Source organism: Battus philenor, unplaced genomic scaffold (genome assembly GCF_028537555.1).
Source record: "Battus philenor isolate CCGP_79_NKW_IND1 unplaced genomic scaffold, ilBatPhil1.0.hap1 SCAF_14, whole genome shotgun sequence".
Lineage (NCBI taxonomy): Eukaryota > Metazoa > Arthropoda > Insecta > Lepidoptera > Papilionidae > Battus > Battus philenor.
The window spans coordinates 12,023,894-12,048,185 of NW_027181676.1; the positions used below are offsets into that span (position 1 = coordinate 12,023,894).

A 24,292-nucleotide genomic window follows, 5' to 3' on the forward strand; every position below is an offset into this window, starting at 1 on the left:
TTTGGATCATTTGCAATAATCATATGATTATCTAAAGAAATATTTGATTGATTATCTATCTATAATTATTTATAGATATTATTACTATTAATCTAATATTTAAATATTAGATTAATAATAATAATATATTATATTATTATATATAATATTAGATTAATATCCAAAGAAATTTGATAATAATTAAGAATATTTAGAATAAGACAATATACTTTCGAGAATGTCTAAAAAATCTACCGAACTATGTAGTTGTTGAATTTTCTAACTTTTACAAAAGGTATCTTAAAATTTCATTGTGAAATAAGTATTTTATATTCCATTTATTTTTCCGCTGTTTTATTACAAATCCAATGTAATAGATGTAATAGATGTAGTAGAATGTAATAGATTTAATTGCAATTTTACAAAGCGGACGATAAGAAAATTTTTGCCACAATACAACCAACATTTACTTTACAAATTACGCCTCGAAAGAGAATAATCATGAGGAAAATCTACTGTTACGTAAGAGACTCCCGCTCGAAACATCTATTGTGCGGACAAAAGAATTGTGGAGCGTCTTGCTGTTTACCTCCCACGACAATGGAGGGAAGTTTTCAAATTCACTTACCTCACTGTTCCGGCGACTATCATTTTAATGTAACATTCGTAACTGTTCGCAAACATTACCAACTTACAGCGGAACCAATTTAATATTTATACTTTCTCTCTTAATCTAGTAATAAATCTGCGCAACGGTTCGGTCCTGGAAAATTAACTGTCTAGCGTTTATTTTTCTTTCACTTGAAAGCCTTGGCATGGGCTACCGCATAGTTCTATGCAACCGAATTGAGAAACTACCGATCTCTTATGTTGCATTAGTAAATAATTTTCAACATTATATAAACGTCAATGTAGTCAGTTAGTAAGCTATCACCGACTCAGAATGCTTATCTTTTGAGTCTCTAACAAATTCAACAAATGCTCTTTTTAAATGAAATTTTGTTGTTTGATGTTTACACTATAATATCAACCCTGCAAATGAGTCAACTAACAGAGTTCCACACATTTCGACCTGGTGCAAAGCCCCACGAGAGGAAACCCCAGTCAGGGCTGTCACTCGAAACTAGTTTAGTATTCCGACTCAAAAACGACTGAAAACATACGACTTGGCCGGTTACTATTAACACAAGCAATAGTGTTACTACCGCATATATTAAGCGTAATTCTGAAGTAAATAAACTCGGTGAAACTCTCGACTTTAAATACTAAAAACATGTTTCAAGCTTGACGCCTTCAGTACTTTGTCACCTTCGATCCACGGAATTTGGAGATAACTGGTCTTTGATTTGCCACGACCGAAATATCTTTTCTTGGAAATATTTATCTATTTCTAAACACAATCAGTTTAACTACTCTGTAGGTTATACCTATTGGCAAGTGCGTATTATTCAATTATCATATAATTTAAAATTTTACTAAACAAAAACTCGTATAAAGAAACTGTTGCCCTATACACTGGATTAAAAATATGTTGTAAAATTCATCACAAAAAAAACCCAATTGTGTTTGTTGTGATCTCTTTACAGAGCGTGTTTGAAAACATCGTACTCACGTATAACGTTAACTATGTTTAAATAGTTAGTTTAAAATATCTTACCAAAATAATTACTGCTTCAATTATTATAGTTACGTACTTAAAGGTTCGCTGAGTACTCGAGATGACTTAATTGAACTTGAGTTCCTAGATGCTGTCTTCGAATAGTTTTATCTATAATTGAATTGAAAAAGAAAACAAAAAATTCTTTCTAAAAATATTGAACTGAGAAATCGACGTAAATAATAAGTTGTTTTCAGTCATGTGAAACGTTGCTAGTAAATGTGTGTATAACTAGTCTATCGATAATAAACTTTGAAGCTTTTACACCAATTTCCAATAAACCTGAATAAAGTGATCACTCTGGCGTTAAACTCCTCAGGGACAGACGGAAAAGAATAATAAATTTTAATCTTTAGTAATCCGAATTTTTAAAACACTATTTATTATATGACGTAATGCTAATTACCTTATTTATTATTTCTTAAATTGATTTCGTTAATTTTAATAAGGTGTACCATACAAATATAGACAGCAAATGAGTAATAGCTTTACAAGGTGTGAAAGCATAGCTTTTGCACCTATAACTTACTTTGGATTATGTCTCTCATCTCCATTCAAAGGTTGTATGATGCTATCGCTTCGTGCGATAAGACCGCGTGTTATACTAACTCTACTTAATTTCATTTTCATTTTTATCAACATTTCGTGTGTTAAATATTTTTAAAATGTATTTGTTGTTTTGGTTAAGTAAACAAAGTTATAAATCTGTACGAAAGAATAAGCAAAATAAATAAAACATTTTGAAAACCCTATTCCTTGTTCACAAACAACTTCTAACTGAGTTGAAAACAACGGGCGAACCCGCAAAACAGAGATAATTATTTCAAGTCGTAATCTTGGAAAAGTGTCCGAGTCTTAACGAATAGATGCGGTTGAAGTTTCACGTTAACAAAATTTACGGCCGTTTTCACTAATGAAATTAACAGAAAACGCTCAAGGCTTGTTGTATTTCTCGTAACTGTGGATTAGGTCGATGAAACTTTTATTGCACACCATAATCTAAAACATAATTAATTTAGCTTCTAATTATCACCTTACAGCGACAGTAAGTTATTAATTAAGAGCTAGGAGAACCTGTGTAGTAAGACTATAGTATATGTGCCGTAAACATGTATATAAGGACTGTTTTATGAGATAAATAAAAGTTTTTCTCCAAATCTAGTGAATTCGGAGGTTGCGGAATGATATGAGACGAGTGTAAAGCTTTTTAAAAAAAAAATCGATTTTGGAACCATTCAGAACTTGACGCGCTTAAAACACAAAATATCTGAGCCAAATATTCCATCTTTTGACAAACAGACGCTTGGCAAATATTATATACAGTTCTACCAACCTAGAAAAAAAAGTACCTGCGTTCCTGTTCCGGAGCTTTAAATGACAATTTTGTCTTACTTTTCGTTCAATTGTGTGTCTGTTCTATTAATTTCAATTAAAGAATTGAAATAGTTACCATTGTTTTTTTCATGAAAAATCATATTTATTATAGTATTATTACGCAACTATTGTCTTCGTGACATTAGAGTAACATTACAAACGACATTGTCTACGATCAAAAAATTATAAGATTTTTTAGGGCATGAAGCATTTCGCTTTGACCTTAATAAGTTGCGTTATTATCTTTGCGTATCTTCGGGTTTCGTTTTCATTGTTACAAAATGAGAGTTGTCATCATTTTGTAACCCTGTTTTATTGTTTGTTACGTCGTCGTGTCTGCAATATTGTATAATATATAAAATAAGTTGTTACGTACTAAATTTTTCTAAAAATTATAAACTTAAATGCTTCTCAGTTACCATAACCTAAATATAATTTAATTACAATACATTTTTATATGGATACAGATTGTTTTCTACTGTATTATCAATGATAACTTGTAACAATTTTTTCTAAGTAGTGTGACATCCGAAGTGATTTAAGTCCTAATCCGGCGAAACTGTAGTATGTAACGGCCTGAGCGATGCTTCTCTGGGAGTCCTCCTTAAAAGTGGTGTTAAGCTAGGCCCTTCCTCGCCCTTCCACCTCGAGCCCGAGGAATCTGAAAATACCATTAGACTAGCAATGAAAGGCCAGTAAAAAATTACAATTATAACTGATTTTGATGATGTTATATAATAAAACTTTTTTAACTTCGACTTTAGACCTTGTATAATCTTTTTTAGAGAACTTAAAGTAAAATAAACAAGTTGGTTACAGTATTTTTAACTAGACAATTTTTGTTAAATAATTTTCGACATGTAAAAATAATTTTAAGTTTCGCTTTTAAATATACGATTTAAAAGCGAAACTTAAAATTATTTTTTTATCGTTAGCTTTATAAAAGCTTATGTAAAAATGTACTTACTAGAAAGGTAATTTTTTATTCTCAGAGTTGATTTTTTACTTTTATTATGTAGAAAAAGAATCATACTTTATACTTTAGTATATAGACAAAAAAGTTTACTTCTAAATAATATAATCATTGTGGTTATTTTTAATTTTTCTGCTCATTTGTGACAAATAAAATCTGTCTAATAATCGGTATTCTACTTAAAAGACCATTTCGTACAAATCAATCGACAATAATAAATCTTTAACGTTCTAGTTACAAATCCATTACGCGTTTAACTTTGAGTTATATTTAACAGTTTATATCAAGAGACAATATATAGTGTGTGAAGAAGTTCATCGGTATTCATATGTCGTTGCATAGTAAATGACTGATCTGAAAGCGAATCTGATATGGAGATTGGCTATTACCCTCTCCGGGGCTTTTCATTCATAAATCAGGACCGTATATAACAAGGAACGATTTGAATAGATAATACTAATGCCTTATATTTGAATAGAATGTTTGGGGTGACGTATTTGAATATGTTATTTTATGACTTAAATATTTGCGTACATGTATATGAGAGATAATATATAGGCTATGTGTCATAACTCGCGTTCAAGCGAATGCGGTTTGAAGAGGCCCGTGTCATTTCCGAGCGCTGAGTAGACTTCGCTTTGCACAACTTACACTACACCTCATTCACTACACTATACACTTACACATGTATAGTCCCTCTACGTCTGCGTCTTCTTTGTAACTGGAGTACTATCACCCAGAGTAAATTTTTAATCCTCCTGTTTACGCAGACTCAATTTCGATGATACTGCACAAAGCCTAAATCGGCTAGCAGTAAAACTTAAAACACATCAACACAAACCATAGGCAATGTTTTTTTCAAAAACGTGATGTCAAGTCTGTCATCGCTAACATTAATTTGTGAACATAAACTTCCAAGACAATAGTTTAGGAGAATCTTTTTGAATTCGAATAACAGCGTAAAATCAACAACACTTTTTATGTCAGCGCGTTGTTATCTATGCCCACCATAATGATTTTTTTTAATAATCAAATAAAATAAAGTAAATACGGTCATATTTGATGTCATGGAATGCTGGGTGTTTACCAAACAACACTTATCACAAATACATGAACTACTAGATAAAGTCCAAAATATTGACAGTCAAGATATACATAAGGTAACCCCGAGTGCGGATCAAGTTAAAGAAGTATAACTTTCCTTCAACCAGACCGTTCAACCATGCGTCAAGATATTTAAAATGAATGCTCAACGCCATGGAAAACCTTCTTCAACCAAATTAACGACGGTCTGTAAGGATCTAAAAAGGAGTACCTTAGATGCTGTAAAGTATCATTTTTAAAGAAAGAGATCGTAAAAAAAGTCGAATTAAAAAAGGAAGATTTTAAATCGAACTCACTTAACTGAGAGAATCCAACTACTGGGCCACAAGTGCATTTACAATTAAAGCAAAGAAATAAAGATGGCGACAACCCGGCACAGCTAAAGGGCAATGGATAAAATCGCATTTTCAATTGAATGAACAACTCCGCTTTCGCTTTTAGCGCCCTACATTCTCTTAATTACGGCGCCACATTCAAATGCGGGTGGGCAGTGCGACCCAATAATTCATTAAATCGGTACTTCGAAACGGAGCGACGAGTTGAATTTATTTTTAATTAAATCGATTCTGCAATTTGTCTTAAGGAATTTTTATAATGAATATTCACGTCATTTTTGGTACATCTCGTATAAGATGTATGTGGAAAATTTGTATTGATATTTTATTGCATTTTAGATATATTTAATTGGTGAATAGAGGCCGCTTTTTACAGATCCTATTAGAAATCTTAAGAGTTCTTTTTCCTGCAGTTTCTGTCTTACACCTGAAGTGATACTAAGGTATCCTTTCAAATACACAAAGGCTTATCCACTACTGATGGTAGTATACAGTAGTAGTGTAGCAAGGAAGAAGAAACAGTAATCATAAATAAGATTTTGCAATATAAAATCATTAATTATAAATTGTTACAGCTTATTTACGTTAGCTTGCTTGTTCCTGGTTTTACTTTTCCGTTCCTTTCTTTTTATATCTCTAGTAGAAAATAAAAATTATTTTATCGATATCCGAATGTCTTTATATAAACCAATCCAATGACGCTGACCTATGTTGACAGCAAATAACAAAAATAAAAGAATCTAATTATAAATTATATTTTTATCAGTTAAAGCAACCCTAGATGAAGCATCATTATCATTTAACTTGAAGTTAAATAAGCACATGCTTTAACCACAATCAATACCGGAACCGGAAAACTACGACACATCTGCTAGTATCAATTATATAAAAAAAATTGTCTTAAAGCAGTTCATAATGAAGTTTTTATTGATATGAATATTTATTTTTCGGCTACAAAGCTAAGAAAACCGGTGAATAGTTGCAAGAACTTTTAATAGCGAGATGATTGATGATTGATTGGTGGCCTCAAGGCTGCAGCCCTGTGAAAGCCCGATCAGATTTGAATAATGGTCAGTATCTCAGTAGCCGAAACCATACATACCGCCTAAGACTGACAAAGATGACCTATAAGTAGAACGCTACAAACTTTCAAAAAAGGAACACAATCCTCAGTAGAGAGGGACACGACGCAATAAGGAGTGCATAAAATATTGCAAATGTATTTTTATTTATTTCCTGAACCCTTTTCTTTTCTTAAGAAATATACCTGACAAAATAACTCGACGAATTTCCTCTTCTATCGCCTTCACAACAATAGCGCCTGTTCGAAATTTTCTATTTCCCATTTGAAGCGAGGCGCGGGTTCTTGGAAAACGTCGTCCGCCGGATGGGAATTTAATTATTCAGGAGATTGTAGTCCCTCGTGTCTTTGCCTTGTCGTTGAATGTAGTATGATCCTCAAATATACATAGAAGTCGATTGTTTGACTTCATCAGAAAAGAGCCGGTCGGATAAGTGATTGGGTGGTAGTGTCAGCTTCATGTATATCTATAGCTACTATTGAACGTAATCCCGGTCACTTATGCTTTAAGAATTAAAATTACTATACTCATATATAATCTAGAGTTATTAAATTAATAATTAAAGTATGATTTTTAATCTAATTTTCGTAATCATTAATTCAGCCATTAGACGTTCATTTCTGGACTACCTCTTCCATGTTCTTATCCTTTAAATAAGAGTGTTTGGAAGCGACCTGGACCTAACGTCATCTTACTACCTTAACAAAATCTTCTCTCCATCTCGTGGGACTCCTAAAGGCCTCGCAGCCATTTGTTCTGCACACTGTGTGGCCCTCTCACTGGCGCCTCAACTTGCCAAATTCACTGGTCTATCTCGGTTTCTTTGCTTAATCTATAAATCTCTAATGTATTTAACAATTTATGAAATAAAATTAAATTTTAACTTTGGAGTATTCAAGAGAGAATAGTTTTCTTCTAAGCTAGTACGTACCATCGTAGACCTCGTCATCGCTTAAGATCATGTGAAACAGAGGTCAGATACTTTATCTATAACCAAAATACTACGAAATAATTATCACATCCAATATCAGTCTTATGGCAGCGATAAAAAATAATCGAGTTCGCAAACACTAATAAAAAAATTCATATAATTCGTGAAAAATTATGTTATATGAATAACAATACGACGAAGCCGAAATTAGTCGATAGTTTTTTTTCTAAAGGTCGATGTGCAATATCTATCGCCGGGTACTGTACCACACTGCGATCGCCAACCCGCCTGCCAAGCGTAGCGATTATATATATCCCCCATAGATATCCTTGGGGGAGTTACCTTATAGTGTGCATCTATGGCCTCAAATGACTACGTCGAATAAATTTTAATATGTAGTAATTCGAATTTTGAAAGCGCTTTTTGGTTTTACATTATCATTACGTTGTTCATTATTTTTTTCTGAAATCATTGATTAAAGGCAGGGTGCACCATATATTAATTGACAGTAATACATTCATCTTTTAAAAGCTTTTATACCTCCAAATCAATCAAACCGTATAGATTAAATAAATTCTTTCGAGTTTAATCCAGGCGAATCTTAAAGTCCTTTTACATGAGCGTAAGAACTTTAATTGGTGCAAAGTTCTCTCATTAGTACTTAAATCTAAGTCCGACAGCGAATTCCTTGGCCAAAAGTAGGTTAAGCCATTTTTAATGAGATCGTAAAATCCGGTGGCTTGAATGAAATAAGTTTTTGTTCTCCGGTTTGGTTTCGTGAACGGCTTTTGTTAATTAAAATTTAAGGTTCGTTCAACGAAAACATTTTCTTAAAATCTTGATTTAAAATTAGAACTAGAAGCTAGTAAATATACAACCGTTATCAAAATTCGAAACGCATAATAAAAATAAATTGACGTCTTTCTAGCTTATTATAATTATGAATATTTAAATGACAAGAATCCTTGTGATGTCCTAGTGATGTCGCCTGATCGTTTTAATCTCATTTAGGCTATATCCGATAGTATGTATAAACCTGTGTTAAACTTTGTGTTGTGAACTTTCTTCCTGCCTGTTCTCCACAACTATAACACCTAGCAAAGCAGAGTAAAGTCAAAAAAAACGATTAAAAAAATTAATAGATACTAAGATGACGATCAATAACAGTTCTGTTAAAAGTACCAATGATGAATATACGTATTTTATCTTTACCTTTCTTATTTTATTTTTGCCGAAAATGACATGATTCCTATTTAATTGAGGAAAATCCCTTGTTTTAAGAAATATATATATTTAAAAATAAACCCCGTCATGTCTTCATACTTAATATAGATAATAATAAAAATATACAAAACAAAATAATGTATTGCCTTATATATTGCAAAGATTTCTAGGATACATGTCTCTCAACGAAGAGTAGTTGGTAATAAACCAAGCGAATTCCCACAGATTATAGAGTATTCGCGTGAAGAAAAATCCTCGTCACTCAGCCACGCTCTCTTGTCTATAGATGACATATTAGTTCAGTTTTAAAATTAAGGAGATTCCAACTGGTCAATATGGACACGGCTTTATAAATTACTACTATTCATTTAGTCAAGGGGCTTGATGAAGCATGACAATAATGAGCCGCTATTTTATTAAGGCGAATCGTTCATAGTGATTAATATGGCTTCCCTTGTGATGTATTCCATATAGTTTATGTGTTATTTACTCCCTGTGGCTATACCACTCTTTGCGAGTCTCGGCTTTCTCGAGTGTGTTGGGTCTTGTAATGTATTACTTACTTACTTATAATGTTGTTGAGTAAATTATGTTGACTTATTAAACATGGAGCATTGACCAACAATCACAAATCAAAAAACGAGGCGAAGGAAGTGAGACGACGAATGAACTGAAATTAGTATGGAAAAGTATGAAAAAATATTCTAGAATGAAAGAGGCAAGATAGATCTTAAGAGGAATGAGCGTAAAAATAAAAAAGGATGTGAAAAAAATAAAAAAGAGGAATAAAATTCCTCTGCCAAAACGAGATAGGTGTACAAGAGGTTTCCAATAGCGTGGGCCGTTATAGAAAAAATTACAATCACAAATCGGAGTTTAATCACAGATGTTAAAATATAATGAAAAAATTAAATGACTTACATTTATACTTAAAAGAGATGAAACCACTGACTATGCAAATGAAAATGCTTATTCTAATTTTTTTTTCTTCGAGATAAGTGTACAGCGGTGCATTGTTCTCTTAGAAGAAATGCCTCAAGCTCTTAAACCTTGCGTTATAAATTAAAACGAAATTCCTGAAACGTTTTCCCGCTATTTCGTCTAATTCAGTTCATTTAAGAATCTTAATTAAAAAGTTTTATTCGGACTACACAATGTCCTTCACACTCTTACATACATTTAAAGAACAGAAAAATAATAAATCACAATATAGAAAAACAAATACAAAATCAAAATTGACTTATTATGCAGCAACATCATAATTATATATAATCGTAAGCATAAAATTAAATTTAAATTAGTTCTTAAAGCGCCACATACGGAGAACTAAAAACTCAGTAGGATGAAAGAGATTAGTTATAAGTGTGAAAACTTTAAAAATTTTACATTTATTTCCGATCATCCTTTATAAATTGATTACTATAATATAGGTGTTTTTACATGTACAAGACAGGCTAATGTCTCTGACAGTACAAAAGCAGCAGGGGAGAGATAATAAATAATAATTAATTATAATATATAGTAATTTGAATCTTGACAACGCTTTTTCTTTATATATGTTATAATCACTTTAATTATTATTTCTGAAATCTTTGATTATTGAACAGAAACATTCATAACCAATCATCCTGTATAGAACGTTACAAACAATAAATCCTTACATATTTCTTTGATATAAGCAAGTTTAACCTTATTAGTGTACATTTTAAATTATGTTATCACCATAAATAATCTAGTTTTTGTTAGCCACAAACACAGAAGCTGTTATTGAAGCATTAACGAGATATAAAAAAAATTAGAGCGAATGTTGCGTGCCATTTTTGGACGTTGAAGACCGTTTTTCATCCATATAATAGCTTTCTTAGTTTTATCTGAAAACGTCGTAAGTGAATATCACTGTCGATCCAATTTAACACTAAATAGTCGTGGTTTTAGTCTATTTTAGATTGATAGATAGTAACATATTTCGTTTTAGTTGTACACTACATTAGCAGTCCGCAAGGAATTTGGCAATAGATTGGGATTTATTGGGGGATTCCCTGACCTAAGTTAGATATTAGGTGGAAAGGCAATAAACATTACTTAACACGCACTCGATGCCACCGCCTTCTGCATTTTATATACTATAAGACGTTAATAATTCATTTATCTAACAATTATTTAGGATTCCTTAATTATATAACTTATATTTACTTATAACTTCAATTCCAAACGGTCCTGGTGAAATCCTGATGATGATAATGAACTTGAACATTTTGATATTTAAGACGAGTTATTAAAAACAACATATCTCCGCCCATATTCCTCAAAATTCATTTTTGGTAATTTTCAACGTGCCAAAAAAATGTGACTACGTTTTTTTATCTACAAGATCTGTAGTTAAAATATGCATTTTTTTCAATAAAACATCAGTGAACCCACTCCCTCTCATCCCCCTTAAATGCTGTTATGTAATCCATTACTTCTAAAATTTCTGGAATGTAAATTTGTTACATCATTAATCAATCAAACTGTATGTAAGGGCATAACATTGACAACTTTTAATTCTGTAATACTGTTAACTGTAGTTTAGAAGCCAGACCCTCTTAACACGTTGACTGCCAACTGTGAGATAACTTGTATTTTGCGTTGTTTTTTCAAGATGCCAACTACGAGTTATCTCGTCTTGTGCTATTTTTGTGGAGATTACACTTGAAATATATCAGTGCTAATATTGATAGACGGCTTCTGAGAAAAGGACAAAAAATCAATACTAGCTTGCGAACAGAAAATTTATTAAAAACCGATCCAAAAATATCATTATAAAAATTAGTTTAAAATCGGAAAAAAAAATTAAATTCTATTGTTTGCGGAATTATTGGCTTTTAGGCTTTTTGATGATAAGTATACAATAAAATTAAAGTTTTTAATAACATAATATTATAAAATCAAATTGTCATTATAGACCAGATTATTGAAAATTACTGTGGCAATCAAAAAATAAATATAAATAATAAAATTGTACTCCAAATATACTTAGCATTAAAAACAAATGGTTATGTTTGTAAATTATTTGCAATGCCTAATTCTGAATACGAAGACCTAAATAAATAAAAGTCTATTGATACAGATGTGACCATTTATGAAAGCGGGCTTTTCTATGAACAGTTATTTTAGCTTTAAGAGCTCCATCTAGCTCGGATTGAACGCATCTAGCGTCAGCTATGGATGACCACATAAAAAAATTAATGCTATTGGGAGTCTAAAACTTATTTAAAATAAAGAAAAAAATGTCAAACTTTAGTCGACCTGATAGATTTCGAAATATAGTCCAGAGAGAGCTTCACTCTATCTCCTCCCTCGTTCTCCTGTATCGAGAACTATGTAACCAACTCAGAGAAGAAGAGTTAATTCTTCAACTTTGTTAAAAAAGAGAACAAAGCGGATGGGTTTTGAAATGACACCGTAATAATTATATAAACAAAGCAATTATTACATCGATTAATATTATTTCCGATTTTTATTTTATTATGAGTTTATTGTAGCTTACGTTTTTTCCTACGTTAAAATTCAACTTAACAATAATATCGCAAAAGTATTTCATTTTAATTTTTCATAAGAAAAGAAAATGTACACGAAAATGGCCTTAAAATCTATTTTACGAATTTAACTGGTAGATGGCGTTATCTTTCAATTTTACTCGTCACTGATAATTTTCGAAATTTATTCTGTGTAACATAGATGGTGCTGTAATAAATTAATATTTATGAATTCATATAATAAATTCCAATAATGTAACGTAAAAGTAATATTGAATTATTGTTTTTTTCAGGTTATCAGATGTCCCGCAAATCGTGTTCAGTGGGCGGTGCTCGGGGGGCATGCATGTGGGTGCAAGAGTGCAACCGCGTGGGTGGAACCCATGCGGGGGTATGTGTCGACGGTTTCATGTTCGGCTCATGCTGTCGACTACCGGACAAGCCTATTATTATCGAAGGTACATTGAAATATTCAAAAGGTTTTACTTTTTCAAATACATTTTAACGCCCTCTCTTTATCATAAACGGAACTAGAAAGAGAGTCATAACTCAAGTATTAGAGTAAATCTACATTGCTAATGCATTTTATTAGGAATTATGAATGTTATGTGACTCAGACGGTGTCATGTACGTTTAACTTATATAGTATTAAAACAACAGAAAATTTATTTATGTTATCGTTGTCATCATAGCTACAGCCATAAGACGAGAACTGTTTGTTAATGACCTCCTCCACAGATTTTCATAAGAACGTGTTGAAAACAGTTTCAATTTTAACAAGTTTTTCTGTATATTTTGTAGGAGGACAACCAACGCTGCTTAACGTGATTCATAAATCAAATATTTAGATTAAGCGGTAATTGCTAATGCGTTTTACCAAGAAATATGAGCGTTATGTGACTCGAACATTTTCACGAAAGTAGGATACAAATAACTCACTAAGTAAATATCAATTTTTTTTTTAATATTATGTTTATCATTTACAGAAGCACAAAGCCCAGTCACAGTCACCGATCGACCGTATCCAGCGTCTTCGACTATTACTTACAGTACAGCACCATCTATCGAAACTACACAAGCAACAACGCGACCAACTTCGCAGACGCAGCGGCCGTCGTTCATGACAAAGCCAATAGATGGCGCGCCCACATCGTACAATTATCGGCCGCCTGAAATCAATTTACCCTCATTAATAATAGAATCGAGTAGCGAGCAAAATAGTGATATAGTTAATAAAATACCTTATAACAGTGTAGATAAGTACCAAAATGTAAATAGGCCGAGCTTCGAAATGGAAACTAGTCCCCACAACAAAATTTCGTCTAGTCTTAGCATAATGCCCGGCGCGCGGCCGATGGCTGTCTCAGAGCAGCATGCGGAGAACAGCATTAATGCGGGTAAGAATGCTATAATCATAACTAAATAACTTTTTAAGACAATCCCGTAACTATTATAAAGTAAAAAGAGACTTTACATATGTATTTCAATTATTTTAGTTTATTTTAAATCTCACAGCTATCAATAGGAAGCAAATATATACGACAAAATGATAACGCTAGTTAAACCAATTATGAACGTCCATACATGATTCATAAAATTACTTAATCTCTTTATAAATTAAAAACAAAAGTTTTCTAGAACCGATTAAGTTATTACAAAATAAGGTTAATAAAAATTAATAATAGTTTTTAATAATTTGATAATTACACTAAGTTAATTACAAAAAGAAAATTTTATACTAAATAGTTGATTCGCATGAATGTCAATAATATTCTTAGTTAAAGCGTATCTAACAAATGCTACCTTACATTGAATTTAACAAAATGTAAGAAGAACTAACTATTTGCATCTGTAGACTTTGTACTGTCAAAAGTTATTGGTGTGTCTAACACCAATACAAAAAATAAATTATTGTATTATACTATAGAGTGGTCACTTTATACAGTATGGTTTGTTTTATACGTATAGACTTTAAAACATTTATTGAAAAATAAGCTATACACCCATCTCTTTAAAGCTTTTACACGTATAACTAATCATCCTGTATATAATTCATATATGATCTAAAGTGGAAATTCCTATTTTTCAGCACACCTCATGTCGAGGCCGAGCAACTTGAACACACTCCACTGGCAGGCGACAACGGAGCCATCATTCATCACGAAGACGAGACCTTCGAGCTGGGAAAAGCCTGCGGGCAAGCCTAAACCGACCAAGAAGTTCACAACCACTACCAGCAAGCCACACAAGAACTACGTAAAACCGAAAGACCCGTCACTGAACGTGATCAACAAGACTGAGGATCCCACACCGTTGCCAATGCAGACCACAGCCGCCACTAATAGCGTCGGTCAGTGTCAGCTTAAAGCATTTCACATTGAACTTATTTAACTCGTGATACTGAAGTCAGAACGACTTATTTGTCTACAATTGTTCTATAGTTTCCTTATTACTGAAGGAGACCTATTTTTTTCCAGGTTTTTTCTGTATTTGCAAACTATTATTGTAACTAGATAAGGAAATAGTTTCTGTGTGATCAATAACATCTTAAAGGCAAGAGCAGCTATTCGATCTAGTGATGGTCAGTGTGACAGTCTTTTTTGCTGAGCAAATTATAAATTTGGAATATAAAACCACGCAATTCCTAATTTTGAAGTTAAACGGCTTATCTCGTCAATATTAGGCAAGAGGACAGTAGTATCAATACACTGTGATGATTTATGTTTTCCAAATATCACTTGTACGAGCTCTGAGTCCGATGAAGTTGTAAAAGACAGTATCAAATTATGTACATAATACATAACATAGATTTGGTAAATATCCTTATGTTATTTTATTATAAAGAGCACTTGTAAATAACTAATAATTCTACCCCAAATCATTTTTCGTTACATTCTCTCAGGTCGTGAAATTGACAGTTTATCAAATCCGTTTTGATTCATCCCATTTCTCCGGCAAAATCTTAGCTCCGGGAAAAAAAGGCGATGACCTTTTCGCTAAAAATACTTTGACTTATTTATACGGGTTGACTTGTCAGAATATTGAATTTATTTCGGAGATGGTTACTGAAATATAGGTGTAATATTGTACTGTTGAACGTACTCTTTTACAATCAACTCTCATGTCATCATCATTAACATCATCACTTTAATCGTGAATATAGACTACTGTCTAACCTGAGATTTCAAAAAGGACCGGTTGGAAGTGGCTTGCATCCAGTGTCCTCCGATGATCTACAGACCATCGTCTACGTCTTCACATTTAATGCTTCATTATAAAGCTATAAATTTATATAGTGTGGTATAAAAGATTTTGTAGTCATGGTGAAGCTCTAAAATATATTGCTCTAACGACTGAATTAAGAAAGCATATTTGTAATAACGAAAAAAAAATAGTCGACTATATATGTTGTGATATTTTTTAAAATGAAGGCGGACTTGAAACTCTCTAGTGACATATTATTCTTCCGTGCACAAGGGGTCACTATACGTAAATGATTCAGAAATGTGATAATAGTGAATAAATTAATCATGACTCCAGTATAGGCCGACTATTCAGTCTAGTCATTCGACTCGTATAAATGTAAAAATAATCAAGGAATCTATTGAGCCGGTAGTTATATTATGTTTCTTTTTCGTAATCGTTATTATTTTAGCTATAGGACGTCCACAGTTGAATTGACGCATCGCCCATGGATTTGCAATAGCACGCAGAACATTCGGCCACTGAGGCCATAAAGTTCTGGAGTTGAGATCTCAGACCGGTAGGCGCAGCTTAAGGTATATACCCTCAGGTGGATAGATGAGTATCTGAACATTATCGGAAAACGTTGGATGCAGGCTGCTTCCAATTAGACATATTTTTTCTTACTTCTTTAAATTTTGAATTTTTTTTTTTGGATTAAAAAATACAGAGCTCAACTTGACAGAAACAATTTTTTTTTATATCTTCTGTATTAACATCTTTCAACTTAGGTTAAGAGTCAGGGTTCCAAACTAGCTTTTATCTGCAAATACATTCTGATCCAAAGACTATAGGTCGTATTAGTTCCATAGTGTTAAACACCTTAGAGATCTTTGAGTATTTACAATAGGTCTTTATTAATATATTTGATATGTACATTTCAGATTGTGGAGTCACAGCGATGTGGCCCAGACCGGAGACTCGTATTATGGGCGGCAAAGATTCCAGCTTCGGACGTTGGCCGTGGCAGGTGTCGGTGCGAAGGAACTCCTTCTTCGGCTTTTCGTCTACTCATCGCTGCGGTGGAGCCATCATTAACGAGGGTTGGATCGCAACAGCTGGCCACTGTGTAGATGAGTGAGTTATTGTATTTTACAAAATTACCATTCCGTACGCCCATCTTTTGAGTTGCTAGCAGACATGCCATTTGCTTATTGACATGTTTAAACGTAAATAGACCATTATACTCTTAGCGAGTGAAACACTAGGACATATAAAAACTTGGTCACAGATAGTGAAGGATGAGATATTTCCTGCCGAGACGCGCCTCAAAGGAGATAATGGAAAAGGAACAAATCTTCAAATGCTCTGAGACTGATTGCAGAAAAACATAAAAAAATATACCATTTTAACAAAAACGCTTATATAGTCGTGGGCGCGTTCGTTGTTTAATTTTTAATGTTATGGACAAATATTGTGTGCTTGTTTGCATTTTTAAACGTAAATAGTTTACATTTATTACAACGCTTCTATTTATGCGTACAACTTAGCGTTCGGTTTAGACTTCTGTGTTGTTCGAGTGTTTGTCGCTTGATTTCTATTTCATACATAGATGTATTTCGTAAGCTGTGGGGATGTATACGGGGTGATTGTAAATAGTGAAAGCTGTTAAGGGGTGAATGTATAGCTCATTTACTGTAATTCATATATTTACACTTTTTATAAAAATCAATAGTTTCAGAGATATCAAATATTTAGTTGTAATGAAAAATTCCGTTAATAAAGAAAAAACAGCCTGTCTGGTGGCAAATTTGTTTTCAAACTTAAACAAAAAATTTTATATCTAACATAATGTTTTAATAAAATCATTTATCGGTAGAATAAAAATTCTGATTTTATTTTTTTGTGAAAAACAGGGCCATGTGCTTTGCGCCACCCGCTGCAGTAATCTTTGTTCAATTCAGCTGATTTCTCGACACGATTGTTTTCTTTTAAATTCACAAGAGTTTGTGGATTATTATTGTAAACTCTCTCTTAGAGGTAGTCCTGTAGATAAAATACATTGGAGTTAAGTCAGCCTTGACCTGGTAGTCACGAGGTTATCGCCAAAGCAACGGATCAGTTTCTGGGAGAAAGCTTCCAGAAGCAAATTCAATGATGCTCTGGCCGTGTGTGCAGTCGCATTCTTCTGTGGGAACCACGTGTGATGAGCGTTAAATTTACCCTTTCTAACAATTTAAATAATTACGAAAGTGAATGTGTATGAAATTGAAACTACGAATTAACGTCTAAATATCTTGATGCTTTATAGTGAACATTCTTTCAAATTGAATTTTTTATTGACATTTTCGTTTAAATTATATTTAGATCTTACCCACACCGGAAAGGCTTTGACTTTTATGCTAGCTTATAAAAGACATTGTATTACTCTATAGTTATTTACTGTGTAACAAAAGCCTGTATCTTTTCCAATAATAATTCAAATTTAGGTTTAAAGCATAAGTAATTAAACTTTGTATTATTCATAGATTATAATTAGAACAGAGATGTTAAATATAATACTTGCAATAAACACATAACAAAATATTAAATACAATCATTTGGTATAATGCAAACTGGCATTTGTTCTCAGAACAGCAATAACGTAATACGCAAAATATGATACGTCAAAGTTAATAATGTACTGGATGCCTCTAAATGTATACAATATACACGAAATCTACAAACAAATGTAGAACAACAATTTACTACAGATTCGTGATATTTCTGTGATGTTTTCGGCACACCCGGGCCGAGATGGGCGTTTTTCATATTTTTAATTTATATAATGCATCTACGGGTTCCACTTTTTAGGGTGTACGATCACTAAACATGGGATAAACTTTTTGGAAGCTATTCACAGATAAATTTTGCAGTTTGTTATTGTTTCTTTCGATGTATTTATTGTACTAAATATAACGTTCCATATTCAAATAATTATTATGATAACTAGAGTGGGGAAGGTGTGCATAGATCCCGGTGTTTTTCTTTGATCATCAAGATATCTACATAGATTTGTAGTTTACCAGGGTGATAATAGAGGGAATAAACTCTGTTCTCTATCAGCAACAGAGTATTAATATTTTATATGGAGGCCCTCTGCCTAAATTTCTAATAAGAACAGTAGGAAGCGGACTATTTCTAGTATTTTCCGAGGACATTAATAAGGTCATCTGGTCTCATAGGTCCTTGTGGACGGAAAACTTGGGCAGTGCTTGTCTATAACATCCATTCAACCAACCTTTAGGTCCAAGCGGTTATGTGAATATAAATATTAACTTAAAAAAGCCTCGTAAATATTCTAAACATAGTAAATATTCTAAACTTTAACTTGGTTTACTAGAACATTTATAAATAGTAACCCAACGATAGAGACTCACACTTGTCATCGTAGGTCGCTGGTTAGATTCCCGGCATACGATCTTACACAATTAACATGTTGTAAATTAATTATAAAGGATTGTTACTACATACAAACAAGTTCCCAGCGACCGTCAACCTGCTTCTATGGGCTGAAACGTCGACATCTATGGCGTCTAAAACATGTTATGTATTGTAATTTATTTAAGGACCTAATTGTTTTCATATAAATGTAATAAAGCAGAGTTTTAGTGTCTACGGGCATACTCTGACAGATTGTGATGAAAAATTCTCGGGTGGGTGGTGATCATTTTTTTTAATATTAAAAAATCTGTCAATTGACACATATCAACACAGCATAGCCTATTTTAGTTATGCACAGCGAGCGTGTTAGTTCCATACAATGTTTGTACTACAAAAGAGAGTTGTTCGTGAATTCTATAGTACGAGAGAAGTAAAGAGCTCTTTTAGAGAAACTGCGCATGGTGCTAAAATATATACACGTATAACGTCAATGTTTTTTTTTCTAAAATTTTATCTATTTAAAATGGTTTTTACACAAAAATTCGTACGAAAATACTATGACGGCGTACTGGATTATACTGGATACAAGCGTTTAAGCAAATAAGTCAAATTGATATCATCTGTATGCGGTATATATATATATATATATATAAATATCTTTAGAATATGTTTTAAAAGGGTTAACGTTTCTTTTTCAGTCTTCTAACATCTCAGATAAGAATACGCGTTGGTGAATACGACTTCTCGTCAGTTTCCGAGCAATATCCGTTTGTGGAACGAGGCGTGGCGAGGAAGGCAGTTCACCCCAAGTACAATTTCTTCACGTACGAATACGACCTGGCGCTGGTGAAACTGGACACTCCGGTTCAATTTGCGCCGCATATATCGCCTATTTGCTTACCGGCGTCTGACGATCTGCTGGTGGGAGAAAATGCCACCGTCACCGGTTGGGGCAGACTTTCTGAAGGTGGTGTGTTACCTTCGGTTTTGCAAGAGGTATGTACAAGAACGTTATTTAATTAAGGTTTAACCCGTTCTGACAGACATGGCATGAGTAGGCCCCCTATTAGGAGGTCAACCACATAGTTAAGGTCGCGGGAAGTTGCTGCAGGTAGCGCAAGACCGGTCAAGATCTTTAGGGGAGGCCAATACCTTATAATAGGCGTCTGTCGGCTGATAATCCAACTATAAAGTCATACTATCACAAAGAGAATATGAGTCGTTATACACCACTAGGAGTCGAGATGGGTTAATATCACATATCATTCGTATTTACAATCCTAAGATAAACTTTCAATCGTGTATAAGTAAAGGCGATCAAACCTTTGACATTTAACTATAATTACTTTCATTAAGTGCTTGGATTATTGGGAGTAAATTTCAATGTAGTAAATTAATAGCTGGTCAGGAAAGAGGATATCCGCAGTAGACAAATCACATAACACTCAAAACATATGGCCGTTTGGGCTTTAAGGTTCTAGACTGGAGATTTAGGCCTGGCATTCGCAGTATAGGACGACCACAAGGTGAATGAACCTTGTTAAGGTTATTGAAAGACGAATGCTAACCGCTTGACACTTGTCCTATTGGAATTCGGTGCGGGTAATCTATATCAAGCAGCATACTACGGTTGAAATGATGATAATGATGTACGTGAAAAAAATGTCCATATTTCAATTTGCAGACATCGTGTTGCTTATTTATCGTTACCGATAGTTGGATGCAATTTGTCTTAAAGAGTCATTGATAGTTTATCTGTAATAGTAGTAGCCGTACGTTGAAAACGTAACGTCTGATAAACTATTGGATTGAGAAAATGAGTATTTTGAATTATCTTACCTGAGATTGGAACGAGGAGATCCGTAGCCGTGCGAAAGTGGCATGGAAATTGGCATGTGGAAATAGCTGTGGGCGGGCCCCGTAGCAAGGCTTTAAGGTTCTGGAGAGGCGTACGAAGGGGGAAGGTTGTGTACAGCTTTGACCTTCTAAGGCTAAAATGATGATAATATATATACAAAAGATGTCTAAACTTAAATCTGCACAATCGCGTGCTTATAAGCTTATAATATTCATTGATAGTTTATCTGAACTTTTGTCGCGGTCAAGCTTTGATAACGTTATGCATAAACGTCTGAACTTTTAATTAGATCATGAGGACTTTATTTATAAAATTAAAGAAGATGTTATCTTTCTCGTTAATAAAAGATTTAATAATTTTTATTATCTAAGAATAATGTTTATTTGACGCAGGTACAAGTTCCGATAGTGTCGAACGAGCGGTGCAAGTCAATGTTCCTGAGGGCGGGTCGCCACGAATTTATCCCGGACATATTCCTCTGCGCCGGACATGAGAGGGGAGGACACGACTCCTGTCAGGGTGACTCAGGGGGTCCACTCCAAGTGCGTTTCTTATCTATTTAATATCTTCTATATTTGTATAATTTAATCATAGACGACGAAACATTTTTATGTTTGATAAGTTTTTTTTTATTTATACTAATATGACTATAGATAAATCTTTAATATGTACTGGGTGAATGTATAGCTATTTCCAATCATACTGTATAAAGTAATTACTCCTAAATATGAAGTATTTCAATTGAAATACGACAAGCCAATAATTTCTGCCAGTTCAAGATCTTCAGGAACAAATAGTAAAAATTAATTAATTTGAATACGCAGTAATCCTAATTTTGCAAACTTCTTTTCTGACTATATTATAGATACGTTATTTATTATTTCTGAAATAATTCATTTTTGTATGGGGTGTGCCTTATATTAATTGACAGTAAATAGGCTATATATAAACCCCTTTAAAGTTTTTAGATTTATAACCAATCACCCTGTATATTCATTCAAATATCGTTCGCTGTGAATGGTGGTAATTTCCGCGTTAAAAATTAGATATAGAGAACTCAACTTTATTTGAATCTTCTTTAGATCATTTATGACAATATATATATGACAAGAGACATGTAATCAGAAAGAGAGCCTTTATAAAGGCACATTTCAATTTAAAACAAAGCAAAGAGTTACGAAAAATATAAAGAAGAGAAAAGCGTACAACAAACTCAATCGAGTTTTTTTTGTATTTTTTTAGATGGTTTTAAATACTGTAGTGAGAGAAATTCCCAAATTTTATTATGTTTTACACTGTTGTACGACCAAATGTCACAAATTTTTACTAGTTTTTGTTTCATGAAATTTATAATACTTGTATGTGACGAACTGTAAAAGAAATCTTTTCTGTTGGTCATACATGGCCACAACCATACTATGTGAATGTGATGTCCATAGAAAATTATTTTATGAATAATTAAATGTGGTAATAGCAACTATTTATTAAAATGACTAGTAATATACGTAAGATGAAATTTTCTTATTGAACGTAACCAGATTTTCAAGTCAGTTAAAAGGTCCGATCTTATGATTTCGATTTTGAATTTGGCTTGAAGCCACAATCATTAGAAAGTGCGCTACTAACACTACCTATTATACCCAGAGAGTGCTGGGATTCCTTGCCAAATGATGTCGTTCATACATGAACCGGAGCATATGTGACATGTAATTTTATTCACCCATTTCACTTTAGTATTAGATGAAGAAATTTATAACTTAATTCCGGAACAATTTAATCTGCTTTACAGGTCAAAGGTAAAGACCAGAGGTACTTCTTAGCTGGTATCATCAGTTGGGGTATTGGATGCGGCGAAGCTAATCTTCCAGGCGTTTGTACAAGAATATCAAAATTCGTTCCATGGATTCTACAGACAGTGAACTCTTGAGTTATAAGAATGTGATCAAACAAGTGACTTTCGATCGAAAAATTAACCAATGTAGTTCAAGTTACCTTCAAAAACGTTGATGATAGTTCAACGTTTTCTGAGGCGTTTTATTAATGGTAGCCGTGAAGCTGGGCTTGGCTCGTAATAGCGAGCGGAGGCATCAAAATACACGAAAAGCAACGCGGCGTTGTAGCACGGCTTGTACCCAAAATAAACGCCTTTTCAATCCCAGCTTATTACACGCTAAATAGCAATTTTATTGTTACATTTATACAAATATCTCTTTGTAAATATTTATAATATAAGCCTTTATTTAGAAAATGTTTACATATACAATTTTACAATATTAAATTTACTATAAATAAATACATCGTCAACCTTCGTCTGTTTGTCTGTTGTTGGCAGAAGCCTCCTCCATCCCCTTCCATTCCGTTCTGTTTTGTGTCAGTCTTGACCATAAACTTCCTGCCGTCATTTTTATTTCATCCTTCCATCGTCTAAATTGGCCTCTGTTTCTCTTTCAATTCCTGGAGTACACATGATTCTTCTACTCTATTTTTCTATACCTCTGAAGATATGCCCAGACGTTTTTCCGAGACCTTTATGTTTCTGATTGTCGTGTGTCAGATTTTTTGGAGTTTTCTTATACAGATCATGCTCCTCTCCATGGCATGTTGTAAATACTTAACTTACAATAAAGGTTACCCTTTTTGTAATGACTTTGATATTACGAGTTTGATATACAAAACTGGAAACTATATTTAGTTTTTAATAGTTATAATTTAATTAAACGCGTTTGAATTGTAAATATGTTCGCAACACTTCTTGCCGTTTCGTTGTAAGATTTTGTATTCTATTACAGTATTATTTATTAGTTCTTAATGAACTTCGAGAGAGCTTTGTAAATAGATGTTCATTTGTAAAACTTAAAACATTAATTATTTTCATTCTGACATTTTATTTCTTTTGTATCCGTTCTCATTTCTAAGACCTTTTATCGTGTATATTTCTAGAACATTCTGTTTAACAGTGTCGATTATTGAAAACAAGCTTTTCGCATTAGGTATTAATGGTACTTTGTATACTCATTGCTTGTATTTTTTAAGGTAATTAGAAAGAGTTATAATGTTGACAATAATGTGAAATATTTTACCAAATCACGTTGTTGAGACATAAAGAGCGTTTAGTTCATAAGTATAATTTTAAAATAGTGATGTTTATATCTATGTATTCTATTATAATTTTGTTTGATTGAATAGTTTATTATAACGTTGATTATATTATTGTTCGTTTGCACATAACTGTATTGTTAAATGATTAAACAACGAAACGTGTTACTGTTAATTTTTATTTTTGCCTATACGTTATTTCATTTCAAAATCGATAATTCAAAAAATGTGTGTAATACCACATATGCTGATAAGTAACAAATCTTAAATTGACGGTGTTCCTTTAGATGATGTTCCGAACGATTTTCTTTTAATTATATACAGTGCAATAGGTTATAGGTGAAAAAGCTTAAATGATAATGTATGGATCGTTTGGGGTCAATTAATGTACAGTACCCGGCGATAAATATAGCACATACTTAAAAACTTTTGCTGACAAATGAGATATAGATTTACCTTTTTAAAGATTATATCTATCATCCAGTACATATATAAGAGACATCATGGTATATCTAAAAGAGTAAGGTTTAGAGACTTGAAATATGGTACAAATAT

The 24,292-nt window shown here is 32.9% G+C and overlaps 1 protein-coding gene across 1 annotated transcript; it reads left to right on the forward strand.

The window, feature by feature from the left end:
* Positions 1 to 13,228: 13,228 nt before the first annotated feature.
* LOC137933704 (serine proteinase stubble-like) lies at positions 13,229 to 23,311 on the forward strand. The gene is made up of 6 exons (XM_068777728.1): positions 13,229 to 13,574; positions 14,267 to 14,527; positions 16,305 to 16,497; positions 19,482 to 19,779; positions 21,034 to 21,183; positions 22,431 to 23,311. The coding sequence occupies exons 1-6, from the start codon at positions 13,298 to 13,300 to the stop codon at positions 22,566 to 22,568; spliced, it is 1,317 nt and encodes a 438-aa protein (XP_068633829.1). The 5' UTR covers positions 13,229 to 13,297; the 3' UTR covers positions 22,569 to 23,311.
* Positions 23,312 to 24,292: the final 981 nt, after the last annotated feature.

Excerpts from the sequence above, each read along its gene's own strand:
- LOC137933704 (XM_068777728.1), top strand. The coding sequence starts at position 13,298 with ATGACAAAGCCAATAGATGGCGCGCCCACATCGTACAATTATCGGCCG. Across the intron at positions 19,780-21,033 it reads TACCTTCGGTTTTGCAAGAG|GTACAAGTTCCGATAGTGTC; the intron begins GTATGTACAAGA and ends TATTTGACGCAG. Across the intron at positions 21,184-22,430 it reads ACTCAGGGGGTCCACTCCAA|GTCAAAGGTAAAGACCAGAG; the intron begins GTGCGTTTCTTA and ends TCTGCTTTACAG.